General features: G+C 42.3%; 1 protein-coding gene across 1 annotated transcript in view; it reads left to right on the top strand.

The window, feature by feature from the left end:
- Positions 1-12058, top strand: part of LOC115155023 (zona pellucida-like domain-containing protein 1) — a 72428-nt gene extending 60370 nt beyond the window's left edge. The window contains exons 10-11 of the mRNA XM_029701811.1: positions 10703-10732; positions 11321-12058. Coding sequence (XP_029557671.1) covers positions 10703-10732; positions 11321-11496 — 206 coding nt within the window. The 3' untranslated portion in view covers positions 11497-12058. The remainder of the gene's footprint in view (positions 1-10702; positions 10733-11320) is intronic.
- The last annotated feature ends 379 nt before the right edge of the window (positions 12059-12437 follow it).

The following is a 12437-nucleotide window of genomic DNA, read 5'->3' as shown; positions in this document are numbered from 1 at the left end:
TCTAAAAAGTGATATCATTGCCGATCTGTAGATGGGGTTAACTACTATGTAAAGAAATATAGGTGGAGAGTAATACAAACAAGTAACATCTGACATCGACCTGTGGTCACCTACTGTATCTCCTGTTCATTTAAACTTATTGGTATAACCAATATGGTAACATCTTCACACTGCCATACGACCATAGAACCTTCACCATACAGTACCAGTCAAAAGTTTGGACACACTTACTCATTCAAGGGTTTTTATTTTCAATATTTTCTACATTGTAGAATAATAGAAGACATCAAAACTATGAAATAACACAAATGGAGTGATGTTGTAACCAAAAAAGTGTTAAACAAATCTAAATATATTTTAAAATGCTCAAAGTAACCACCTTGATGACAGCTTTGTACACTGTTGACATTCTCTCAACCAGCTTCACCTGGAATGCTTTTCCAAAAGTCTTGAAGGAATTCCCACATATGCTGAGCACTTGTTGGCTGCTTTTCCTTGACTCTGCGGTCCAACTCATCCCAATTGGGTTGAGGTCTGTTGATTGTGGAGGCCAGGTCATCTGATGCAGCACTCCATCACTCTCCTTCTTGTTCAAATATCCCTTACACGGCCTGGAGGTGTGTTGGGTCATTGTCCTGTTGAAAAACAAATTATAGTTCCACTAAGCGCAAACCAGATGGGATGACGAATTGCTGCAGAATGCTGTGGTAGCCATGCTGGTTAAGTGTGCCTTGAATTCAAAATAAATCAGTGTCACCAGCAAAGCACCCCCACACCATCACACTACACGAGAGACTACACGAGAGACAGTTTCATCATAGTACATGATGGTTTTTGACACTGGACTTGAAGGAACTTACAAAGTTCCTGACATTTTCCAGATTGACTTGGACTGTTGTTTATCTTTACTTATTTGAGCTGTTCTTGCAATAATATGAACTTGGTGTTTTATCAAAGAGGTTGACCTTCTGTATACCACACCTGCCTTGTCACAACACAACTGATTTCCGCAACTGCATTAAGGAAAGAAATTCCACAAATGTGTTTTTAACAATGCACACCTGTTAATTGAAATGCATTCCAGGTGACTACCTAATGAAGCTGGTTGAGAGAATGCCAAGAGTGTCACGCTCGTAGAAAGGGTCGGACCAAGGCGCAGCGTGATTTGAGTTCCACATATTTTATTAAAGTGAAACTAAGAAAACAACAAACATACAACGAACGTGAAGTCATAGTGCTCAACACACTAACACAAAACAATATCCCACAAACACAGGTGGGAAAAATGGCTATGTCACGTCCTGACCATTAGAGGGAGTATTTGTTTTTAATTTTGGTCAGGACGTGGCAGAGGATATTTGTTTTATGTGGTTTGGGGTGTGTGTGTGTTGTATTTAAAGGGGGTTTGATTTGTTAGTTCCGGGTTATGTTCTATGTTTGTATTTCTATGTTCTTTCTAGTTCTTTGTATTTCTATGTCTGGGTTTGGGTGTTGGACTCTCAATTGGAGGCAGGTGTTTTTAGTTGCCTCTGATTGAGAGTCCTATATATAGGTATGTGTTTTGTTTTGTAGTTTGTGGGAGATTGTTCCATGTATAACTTATGGCCTTACAGGACTGTTTATTCGTCATTGTGTTTCTTTTGGTGTACGTGTTTATTTTGGTTTTTCCTTCTTTCCTTAATAAAAGAAGATGAGTACACACATACCCGCTGCGTTTTGGTCTCAATCCGACGACAACCGTGACAGAATCTCCCACCAAATAAGGACCAAGCAGCGGAGGAAGGAGCAACGGAGGGACTATCGTGAGACATGGGCAGAGTTGAGGATAGGCATTTCCAGGGCTGTGGAGGAGTTAAGGGAGCCCGAGAGGCAGCCCCAAGATTTTTTTTGGGGGGGGCACACGGGTAGTTTGGCTGGGCGAGGATTGAGCCCCAGGCCAAATCCCTGTACCTTTTTTGGGCAACATAAGACTGGACAGGTCCCGTGCTTAGGGGTGATGGGTGCTGTGGCGAGGCCGGGTATTTTCAGGCCGGTATGCGCAGTACCAGTGCCCCGCATTTTCCAGGGGGAAGTGGGCATCCAGCCAGTACGGGTGATGCCAGTCCTGCGCTCGAGACCGCCAGTACGCCTCTACGGTCCAGTGTTTCCCGCTCCACGCACTAGCCCTGAGGTGCGTGTCCCCAGACTGGCACATCCTAAGCCAGCACCACGCACCAGGCTTCCAGTGTGTCAACCCAGTCCAACCCGTCCTATTCCTGCTCCCCGCACTGGCCCTGAAGTGCGTGTGCATAAACTGGCACTTCCAGCACCATGCATCAGGCTTCCAGTGCGTCAGCCCAGTCTGACTCGTCCTGTTCCCGCTCCCCGCACTAGCCCTGAGGTGCGTGTCCCCAGACTGGCACATCCAGTACCACGCATCAGGCTTCCAGTGTGTCAGCTCAGTCTCGAGCATCCGGCAACAGTGTCCAGTCCAGAGTATCCGGCAACAGTGTCCAGTCCAGAGTATCCGGCAACAGTGTCCAGTCCAGAGTATCCAGTAACAGTATCCAGTCCAGAGTATCCGGTAACAGTGTCCAGCCCAGAGTATCCGGTGACAATGCCCCATCCAGAGTATCCGGTGACAATGCCCCATCCAGAGTATCCGACGACAATGCCCAGTCCAGAGTATCCGGTAACCGTGTCCAGTCCAGAGTATCCGGTGACAATGCCCCATCCAGAGTATCCGGTGACAATGCCCCGTCCAGAGTATCCGACGACAGTGCCCCGTCCAGAGTATCCGACGACAGTGCCCCGTCCAGAGTATCCGACGACAGTGCCCCGTCCAGAGTATCCGACGACAGTGCCCCGTCCAGAGTATCCGACGACAGTGCCCCGTCCAGAGTATCCGACGACAGTGCCCCGTCCAGAGTATCCGACGACAGTGCCCCGTCCAGAGTATCTGACGACAATGCCCCGTCCAGAGTATCCGACGACAGTGCCCCGTCCAGAGTATTCGGCAACAGTGCCCCGTCCAGAGTATCCGACAACAGTACCCCGTCATGAGTATCCGGTAAGAGTAGTAAGCCCGGAACCGAGTGAGATGGCCTACAGTTCGGAACCAAGGGAGACGGCCCACTGTGCAGAACCGAGTGAGACGGCCCACAGTTCAGAGAGGGGTGAATGGGTCTGCAGTCTGCAGTCCGGAACCGAGTGAGTCTGCCTGCGATCCGGATCCGAGTGAGTCTGTCTGCGACCCGGAACCGAGTGAGTCTGCCTGCGGTCCGGAACCGAGTGAGTCTGCCTGCGGTCCGGAACCGAGTGAGTCTGTCTGCGGTCCGGAGCCAAGGAAGTCTGCCTACAGTCTGGAGGGCAGTAGGCCAGAACCGGAGCCACCTCCAGTATAGGTGGGTTGGGGGGGGGGGTGTAGCACAGGTGCCGTCGTTCACAGCAGCCACCCTCCCTTCCCTCCCTTTAGTCCATATTTTTATATTTTTTATTTTTTTATTGTGTTTTTGTTTAGGTGCATTCGGGGTATGCACCTTTGGGGGGGGGGGGGGGGGGGTAATGTCACATCCTGACCAGTAGAGGGAGTATTTGTTTTTAATTTTGGTCAGGACGTGGCAGAGGATATTTGTTTTATGTGGTTTGGGGTGTGTGTGTGTTGTATTTAAAGGGGGTTTGATTTGTTAGTTCCGGGTTTTGGGTTATGTTCTATGTTTGTATTTCTATGTTATTTCTAGTTCTTTGTATTTCAATGTCTGGGTTTGGGTGTTGGACTCTCAATTGGAGGCAGGTGTTTTTAGTTGCCTCTGATTGAGAGTCCTATATATAGGTATGTGTTTTGTTTTGTAGTTTGTGGGAGATTGTTCCATGTATAGCTTATGGCCTTACAGGACTGTTTATTCATCATTGTGTTTCTTTTGGTGTACGTGTTTCTTTTGGTTTTTCCTTCTTTCCTTAATAAAACAAGATGAGTACACATATACCCGCTGCATTTTGGTCTCAATCCGACGACAACCGTGACAGGCTACCTAAATATGATCCCCAATTAGAGGCAAAGATTACCAGCTGCCTCTAATTGGGAACCATACAAAACACCAACATATAAATATTGAACTAGAACACCCCCAGTCACGCCCTGACCTACTACACCATAGAGAACCAAGGGCTCTCTATGGTCAGGGTGTGACAGAGTGTGCAAAGCTGTCATCAAGGCAAAGGGTGGCTATTTTGATGACTCTCAAATATATTGTTTAACACTTTTTTTTGATCCTACATGATGTGTTAGAAAATAGTGAAAATTAAGAAAATCCCCATAATGAGTAGGTGTGTGACTGGTACTGTATACACTGAACAAAAATAGAATTGCAACAATTTCAAAGAGTTACAGTTCATATAAGGATGTCAGTCAATTGAAATAAATTCATTCGGGCCCTAATCTATGGATTTCACATTCAGATATGAATCTGTTGGTCACAGATACCAGTATCTGGTGTGGCCACCATTTTCCACATGGAATGCAACACATCTTCATCGCATAGAGTTGATCAGGCTGTTGATTGAGGCTTGTGGAATGTTGTACTACTCCTCTTCAGTTTATGTGCGAAGTTGCTGGATATTGGTGAGAACTGGAACACGCTGTCGTACACCTCGATCCAGAGCATCCCAAACAGGTCCAATGGGTAACATATCTGGTGTGTATGCAGGCCATGGAAGAACTGGGACATTTTCAGCTTCCATGAATTGTGTACAGATGCTTGCGACATGGTGCCGTGCATTATCATGCTGAAACATAAGGGGATGGCGGTAGATGAATGGCACGACAATGGGCCTCAGGATCTCGTCATGTCATCTCTGTGCATTCAAATTGCCATCGATAAAATGCAATTGTGTTTGTTGTCCTTAGCTTATGCTATGGACAATGGGGCACTCTGTTCACAATGTTGACATCAGCATACCGCTCGCCCATCCAACGCCATAAATGTGGTCTGTGGTTGTGATGCAGGTTGGACGTACTGCCAAATTCTCTAAAACGATGTTGGATGTGGCTTACGGCAGAGAAATTAACATTAAATTCTCTGGCAACAGCTCTGGTGGAAATTCCTGCAGTCAGCATGCCAGTTGTATGCTCCCTCAAAACTTGAGACATCTGTGGCATTGTGTTGTGTGACAAAACTGCACATTTTACAGTGGCGTTTTTTGTCCCCAGCATGCTGTTTAACTTCTTTGGGAAAGGGGGGCAGTATTGAGTAACTGGGGTGAAAAGCGTGCCCAAAGTAAACCCTGCTACTCAGGGCCAAAAGCTAGAATATGCATATAATTAGTAGATTTGGTTAGCCTGTTAGGGCTAGGGGGCAGTATTTACACGGCCGGATAAAAAACGTACCCGATTTAATCTGGTTACTACTCCTGCCCAGTAACTAGAATATGCATATAATTATTGGCTTTGGATAGAAAACACCCTAAAGTTTCTAAAACTGTTTGAATGGTGTCTGTGAGTATAACAGAACTCATATGGCAGGCAAAAACCTGAGAAGATTCTGAACAGGAAGTGGCCTGTCTGACAAGTTCTTGTTAATCTTGGCTCTTTTTATTGAAGACTGAGGATCTTTGCTGTAACGTGACACTTCCTACGGATCCCATAGGCTCTCAGAACCCGGGAAAAAGCTGAATGATATCGAGGCAGCCCCAGGCTGAAACACATTATCGCGTTTGGAAAGTGGCCGATCAGAGGGCCGTCAGACTAAGGCTCGTGCACGAGGGGATCCCATGCTTTTACTTTCTCTCTCGTTGAATGTAAACAGGCTTTGCCGGTCAAATATTATCGCTTTTTTATGAGAAAAGTGGCATAAAAATTGATTTTAAACAGCGGTTGACATGCTTCGAAGTACGGTAATGGAATATTTAGAATTTTTTTGTCACGAAATGCGCCATGCTCGTAACCCTTATTTACCCTTTCGGATAGTGTCTTGAACGCACGAACAAAACGCCGCTATTTGGATATAACAATGGATTATTTGGGACCAAACCAACATTTGTTATTGAAGTAGAAGTCCTGGGAGTGCATTCTGACGAAGACAGAAAAGGTAATAACATTTTTCTTATAGTAAATCTGACTTTGGTGAATGCTAAACTTGCTGGGTGTCTAAATAGCTAGCCCTGTGATGCCGGGCTATCTACTTAGAATATTGCAAAATGTGCTTTCACCGAAAAGCTATTTTAAAATCGGACATATCGAGTGCATAGAGGAGTTCTGTATCTATAATTCTTAAAATAATTGTTATGTTTTTTGTGAACGTTTATCGTGAGTAATTTAGTAAATTCACCGGAAGTGTTCGGTGGGAATGCTAGTCACATGCCAGTCACCTGCTAATGTAAAAAGCTGGTTTTTGATATAAATATGAACTTGATTGAACAGACATGCATGTATTGTATAACATAATGTCCTAAGATTGTCATCTGATGAAGATCATCAAAGGTTAGTGCTGCATTTAGCTGTGGTTTGGGTTTATGTGACATTATATGCTAGCTTGAAAAATGGGTGTCTGATTATTTCTGTCTGGGTACTCTGCTGACATAATCTAATGTTTTGCTTTCGTTGTAAAGCCTTTTTGAAATCGGACAGTGTGGTTAGATTAACGAGAGTCTTGTCTTTAAAATGCTGTAAAATAGTCATATGTTTGAGAAATTGAAGTAATAGCATTTCTAAGGTATTTGAATAACGCGCCATGGGATTCAACTGGCTGTTGAGTAGGTGGGACGCAAGCGTCCCACCTAGCCCAGAGAGCTTAGAAAACACTCTGAAGTTTCTAAAACTGTTTGAATGATGTCTGTGAGTATAACAGAACTCATATGGCAGGCAAAAACCTGAGAAAAAATCCAACCAGGAAGTGGGAAATCTGAGGTTTGTAGTTTTTCAAGGGATTGCCTCTCCAATATACTGTGTCTGTGGGGTCAGATTGCACTTCCTAAGGCTTCCACTAGATGTCAACAGTCTTTTGAACGTTCTTTCAGGCTTCTACTATGAATGGGGAGAGAATAAGAGCTGATTGTATCAGTTGTCTGGAAAATTGCATGAGCTCAGTCATGCGCATGGCCGTGAGAGCAAGCTGTCTTTCCTTTCAATTCTAAAGACAAAGGAATTGTCCTGTTGGAATATTATTGAAAATGTATGATAGAAACATCCTAAAGATTGATTCTATACATCGTTTGACATGTTTCTACAAACTGTACTGTAACTATTTTGACTTTTCGTCTTGACTAAACTCGCGCGCTTAGTAAATTTGGAATGCTGGACTAAACGCGTGAACAAAATGGAGGTATTTGGACATAAAGATGAACTTTATCGAACATTTATTGTGGAACTGGGATTCCTGGGAGTGCATTCCGATGAAGATCATCAAAGGTAAGTGAATATTTATAACACTATTTCTGACTTTGGTTGACTCCACAACATGGCGGATGGCTTGTTTTGATGGCTGAGGGCTGTACTCAAATTATCGCAAGGTGTGCTTTCTCTGTGAAGCTTTTTTGAAATCTGACACAGCGGTTGCATTAAGGAGAAGTTTATCTATAATTCTGTGCATGACACTTGTATCTTTTAAAGTTTATGATGAGTATTTCTGTAAATTGATGTGCTCATTCACCGGATGTTTTGGCGGCAAAACATTTCTGAACATTACACACCAATGTAAAATGTGGTTTTGGGATATAAATATGAACTTTATCGAGCAAAACATACATGTATTGTGTAACATGAAGTCCTATGAGTGCCATCTGATGAAGATCATCAAATGTTAGTGATTCATTTTAGCTGTATTTCTGGTTTTTGTGACTCCTCTCCTTGCTTGGAAAATGGCTGTGTGGTTTTTCTTGTCTAGGTGCTGTCCTAACATAATCTAATGGTATGCTTTCGCCGTAAAGCCTTTTTGAAATCGGACACTGTGGTTGGATTAACGAGAAGTTTATCTTTAAAATGGTGTATAATACTTGTATGTGGGAGAAATTTGAATTATGAGATTTTTGTTGTTTTGAATTTGGCGCTAGCGTCCCACATTTCCCAGAGAGGTTCAGCTGGATTATCTTGGCAAAGGAGAAATGCTTACTAACAAGTTGTAAACAAATGTGTGCACAAAATCTGAGAGAAATCAGATATTCATGAGTATGGACAATTTCGGGGTTATTTTATTTTAGCTCATGAGACATGTGACCAAAACTTTACATCTTGCATTTATATTTTTGATCAGTGTAATTTCTTATACCTAACCAAATCATGACTCAGGGTATGACCCAGATGTAGACACAGGAGGTGGATAGTACAGTTCTTAGATGATTTATTAGGAACACGGGGCAGGCAAAGGGCAGGTTGAGGGCAGGCAGAGGTTCGTGATCTGGTCAGAGTCAGGCAGGTACAGGACGGCAGCCAGGCTCAGGGTCAGGGCAGGCAGAGGTTCATAATCAGGTCAGAGTCAGGCAGGTACAGGACAGCAGGGCAAACAGAATGATCAGAACTGGGAAAAACTAGGAAACAGAACTAGAGAAACAGGAAGGCAGGAAAGAATGCTTGTAAGACCTGATAAGACGAACTGGCAACAAACAGAGAACACAGGTATAAATACATTGGGGATAATGGGAAGATGGGCGACACCTGGAGGGGGGTGGAGACAAACAAAGACAGGTGAAACAGATCAGGGTGTGACAAACCATTCCCTTAAAGTGCCTTGTGGGTCTCTCCATTTAGGGCAACCTACGTCAATAATATCTTAAAACAATAGCTCTTATTACTTCATGTCATCAATTAAATGAAATGTATTTGTAAAGCCCTTGTTACATTAGCAGATGTCACAATGTGCTTATACAGAAACCCAGCCTAAAACCCCAAACAGCAAGCAATGCAGAAGCACGGTGGCTAGGAAAAAACCCCTAGCCCTTTTACACATACAACACATGGGTGTGATCATTTTACAGTGGTCCCTACAGCGTACGCTCAAACCGGTGTGATTAGAACACTTAGAATGTCCAGTTACGATTACCCAACAGTCAGTGTTTGAGCTGGCCACACTGATTTTGCACAGAAACATTTTGCACAAACAGTCTTTACAACATTATGTCCTCAATGTGAGCAGTTTATTTTTGGATGCAATGTTCTGTGAATGTCTGAAGTGGCGACAGCATAACACAATTCTCATCCAAACCGGAAAATGTAGGCTACATTAGTTGTAGCGCTAACTGAAGAAAGAGTGACCTAACACAAGCGGTCATATTTAGCTAAGTCTTGGCTGACCGAAACCATATTTTAAATTAACTAATAGAAATGACTATTTACAATTCATCACATCATGTGTGACCTCACCAGTGATCGAAATAATTGACAAACACTTTCCAAAAATCTGAAATAATCCGACGATGGGTAGTTTGTGCGCAATCATAATTGTTTTTTCGTGTCAACCAAAGACAAGAGGTTACAAGATGAGTTGGGTCTGTTTGCATCATTCACTTCCATAATTTAATTCCAAAAGTTTACTCGAGAGATGAGTGAACCATCCCTCACCTTGTTTTATTATAACATCTTCGGTCTGACAGACGTTTACATGACAACTAGAATGCATTGTATCCCGAGGGCACTGGGTGAACGGTTGCCAGGTATAGTTCCATCTGGAGCAGGAAACCCTTGCACCCGGCAGCCGTTCCATCATACGCCCCCGGAAGCGAGAGCCTAATCCCACTGGGTCCAATTGACAGAGCGGTGGGCAGCAGTGGTGTTGGTTGAGGTGATGTGGATGAATTTGTAGGAAAAAACCCTTTTTCCCAACGCTCCATGGTGAGCAGCACGCGATCCATGGCTATGCCAAGATGTTGTAGCATTGTAGCGTGCTGCTGGACTTCTTCCTCTACTAGTACCGGAGGAACTGATGCGCCTGCTGACTCCATAATATGGTGCGTTATTCTGTCAGTCAGTATAGTGGAGGTGAGGAATAGAGTCAAGCGCAGGACACCGAACTGAGTAAAATAACTAATTTACTCTAGAAAAAACTCATGAGTCAAAATCCAAGCAGGGATAAACAATGCTGACGAAACACAACTAACACGACAAACAGGAAAACAATAACGCACAAAACATCATGAGAACCAGAGGGTTTAAATAGGGAAATAATCATAACGAGATAGGAACCAGGTGTGAACAATCAAGACATAGCAAATGGACAAAGAAACATGGATCGGTGGTAGCTAGAAAGCCGGTGACGATGACCCCCGAACGCCGCCTGAACAAGGAGAGGAACCGACTTCGGTGGAAGTCATGACAAATACACACAAATCTAAAAGTAAAATAATGGAATTAAGAAATGAATACATATTTGGATGAGCAATGTCAGAGTGGCATGGACTAAAATACAGTAGAATAGAATAGAGTATGAAAGGAGTAAAGTGGTATGTAAACATTATTAAAGTGACCGAAGTTGCTTAGGAGCTAGAAGCAGAGCTGCCATGTCTGTCAGCGTCATCTTATCATCACCCCTAATTTTAGGTCTATGTCAGGTACTTTCAAATACTTGATGTGTGCTTGATTTAATTTCACAGATACAATGGACCCAATGAAGAAGTCCTTAAAGTGCAAACTCCAAACTAAATTAAGCACACTTTAATAATTGTATGTGTATTTGACCCAGGTCTGGTACATGTAGAGAAGTGGTGTACTCTTAAATTGCCTTTTTATGTTCCACAGATGACACTCCAATGAACAACTCACAACTAGGTAAGCCCTTCATATTTAGTTCCTGATAATCAACCTAAACTCTTATTCCTTCTGATTCCCTTCTAAAATGAATATTTGCATTTTTCGCATCCAAATCATCTTAAAGTAACTTGATTTCGCTACACAATATATTTTACATACTTAAATATGATTTGGACTTGAAATGCGCATTTGGACGTGGCCAGGTCAACAAAACCTGGCCAATATGGATTGCTGTCATACCTTGTCAATAGACTGCTTACAGGGTAAAGAAACCAATATTTGTAATTTGAATGAACTATTCCTTTAACATTACAGCGCAGAAATAAGTGTCAATAACATTGTAATAGTATGGTAATAAGTTGGGTTAAAGTATGTGTAAGCTTGTTCGGATTTCTGTTTAGTGTCGCGCATTAAAAGGTACCAATAGGATTTTTACATTATTGCGACTAGTCTTCCTTTAACTACTTTGATGCAAGAAATTCTAAAGAAATACTGAAATAGCAATGTCCCTGTTACTTTTCTTCTTAGATTTTAGCAGGCATTATCATTATTGTAATAATAATCAACTGCCCTATTGCTTTCATTGGTCTTTTTTGTTTGTTGTAGCTCAGCTAAACAGCCCAGTGTTTCGGATGAACACGGTGACCAGCGCACTTATCTCAGGCATCATCATCCTTGGTGTAATGAGCCTGTGTTTCTTCATCTTATCCCTTACCCTCCTCAAGGGCAAGAGGGCCCCACCGACCATCTTGTCGGGGGCTCGCAACCCAGCTTTCAACTAACTCCAGCGATCGCCCCTGCTCCCAAGATCTTGCCTTCCCCCTCCCCATGAGTACACTACATAGAAGGAGAGAGTGGGACTCACATGTACACATTTACAGTAGAGTGAAAATCCCAAATTGTTCATTTATATGAATGTAAACTGTACTGTATAATTCATGTTAGCATAGGTATAGTTGACATCTCGAGAATGTATATTTCTTTGTATGTATTGTACTTATATTGTTTCAACCCAGTGACAGTCCGGTTATTGTTAGGCGTTTAATTTGCAAAGTGGATTTCAGTTAAATTTAATACCTCAGCTACTCGGCGTCCTATTGCAGGGTAAAGGATAATTTACAAGAAATACGTATAGCGTAGAATAAACTGGTCTAACACCAAATTCTTGTTTAGTTGGTATGTTTACAGGGAGAAATGTAAACGGTATCCTTGAACTGGATATAACATGAGTGACCTCTAAACAACATCCTATGCAATTATTAAAAAACTCAGAAAAGAGCCTGGGGTTGGATTTCGTTAATTTCCTGAAAAGACTTAGACCACTGTGTAAGGGTTGTAATGAATGAAAAGCTAACAAAAAAATATACTAGTTACATTTTATATCCATTATGTTATTAATATTGCTGATAAGTACCATAGTTAGTATAATGATTATAATACATTAATTGATAGGTCATTACTCATGAATGCTAGGTAAATGCTCTACCTAAATTAATGCAATCTTCAAATTGTTTTACTAGTTTAAATTACATTTTGGATTGTTATTAGGCTTTTTAGTGAAATGTGTACCAAGAGTTTCATTCCAAAACGCTATAATATACATTTTCAGAAATGTTGGTTATATTAGCTTTTATTGTTTAAATAAATTATGAAAGGGATTGGTCTGTTTGTTTGAAATCTACAAAAAAATGGTTTCATTTCAGAGAGAAAAATAATCATGTTT

The sequence above is a fragment of the Salmo trutta genome, chromosome 19 (genome assembly GCF_901001165.1).
Source record: "Salmo trutta chromosome 19, fSalTru1.1, whole genome shotgun sequence".
NCBI lineage: Eukaryota > Metazoa > Chordata > Actinopteri > Salmoniformes > Salmonidae > Salmo > Salmo trutta.
This window is presented reverse-complemented; position numbering and strand designations above follow the sequence as displayed.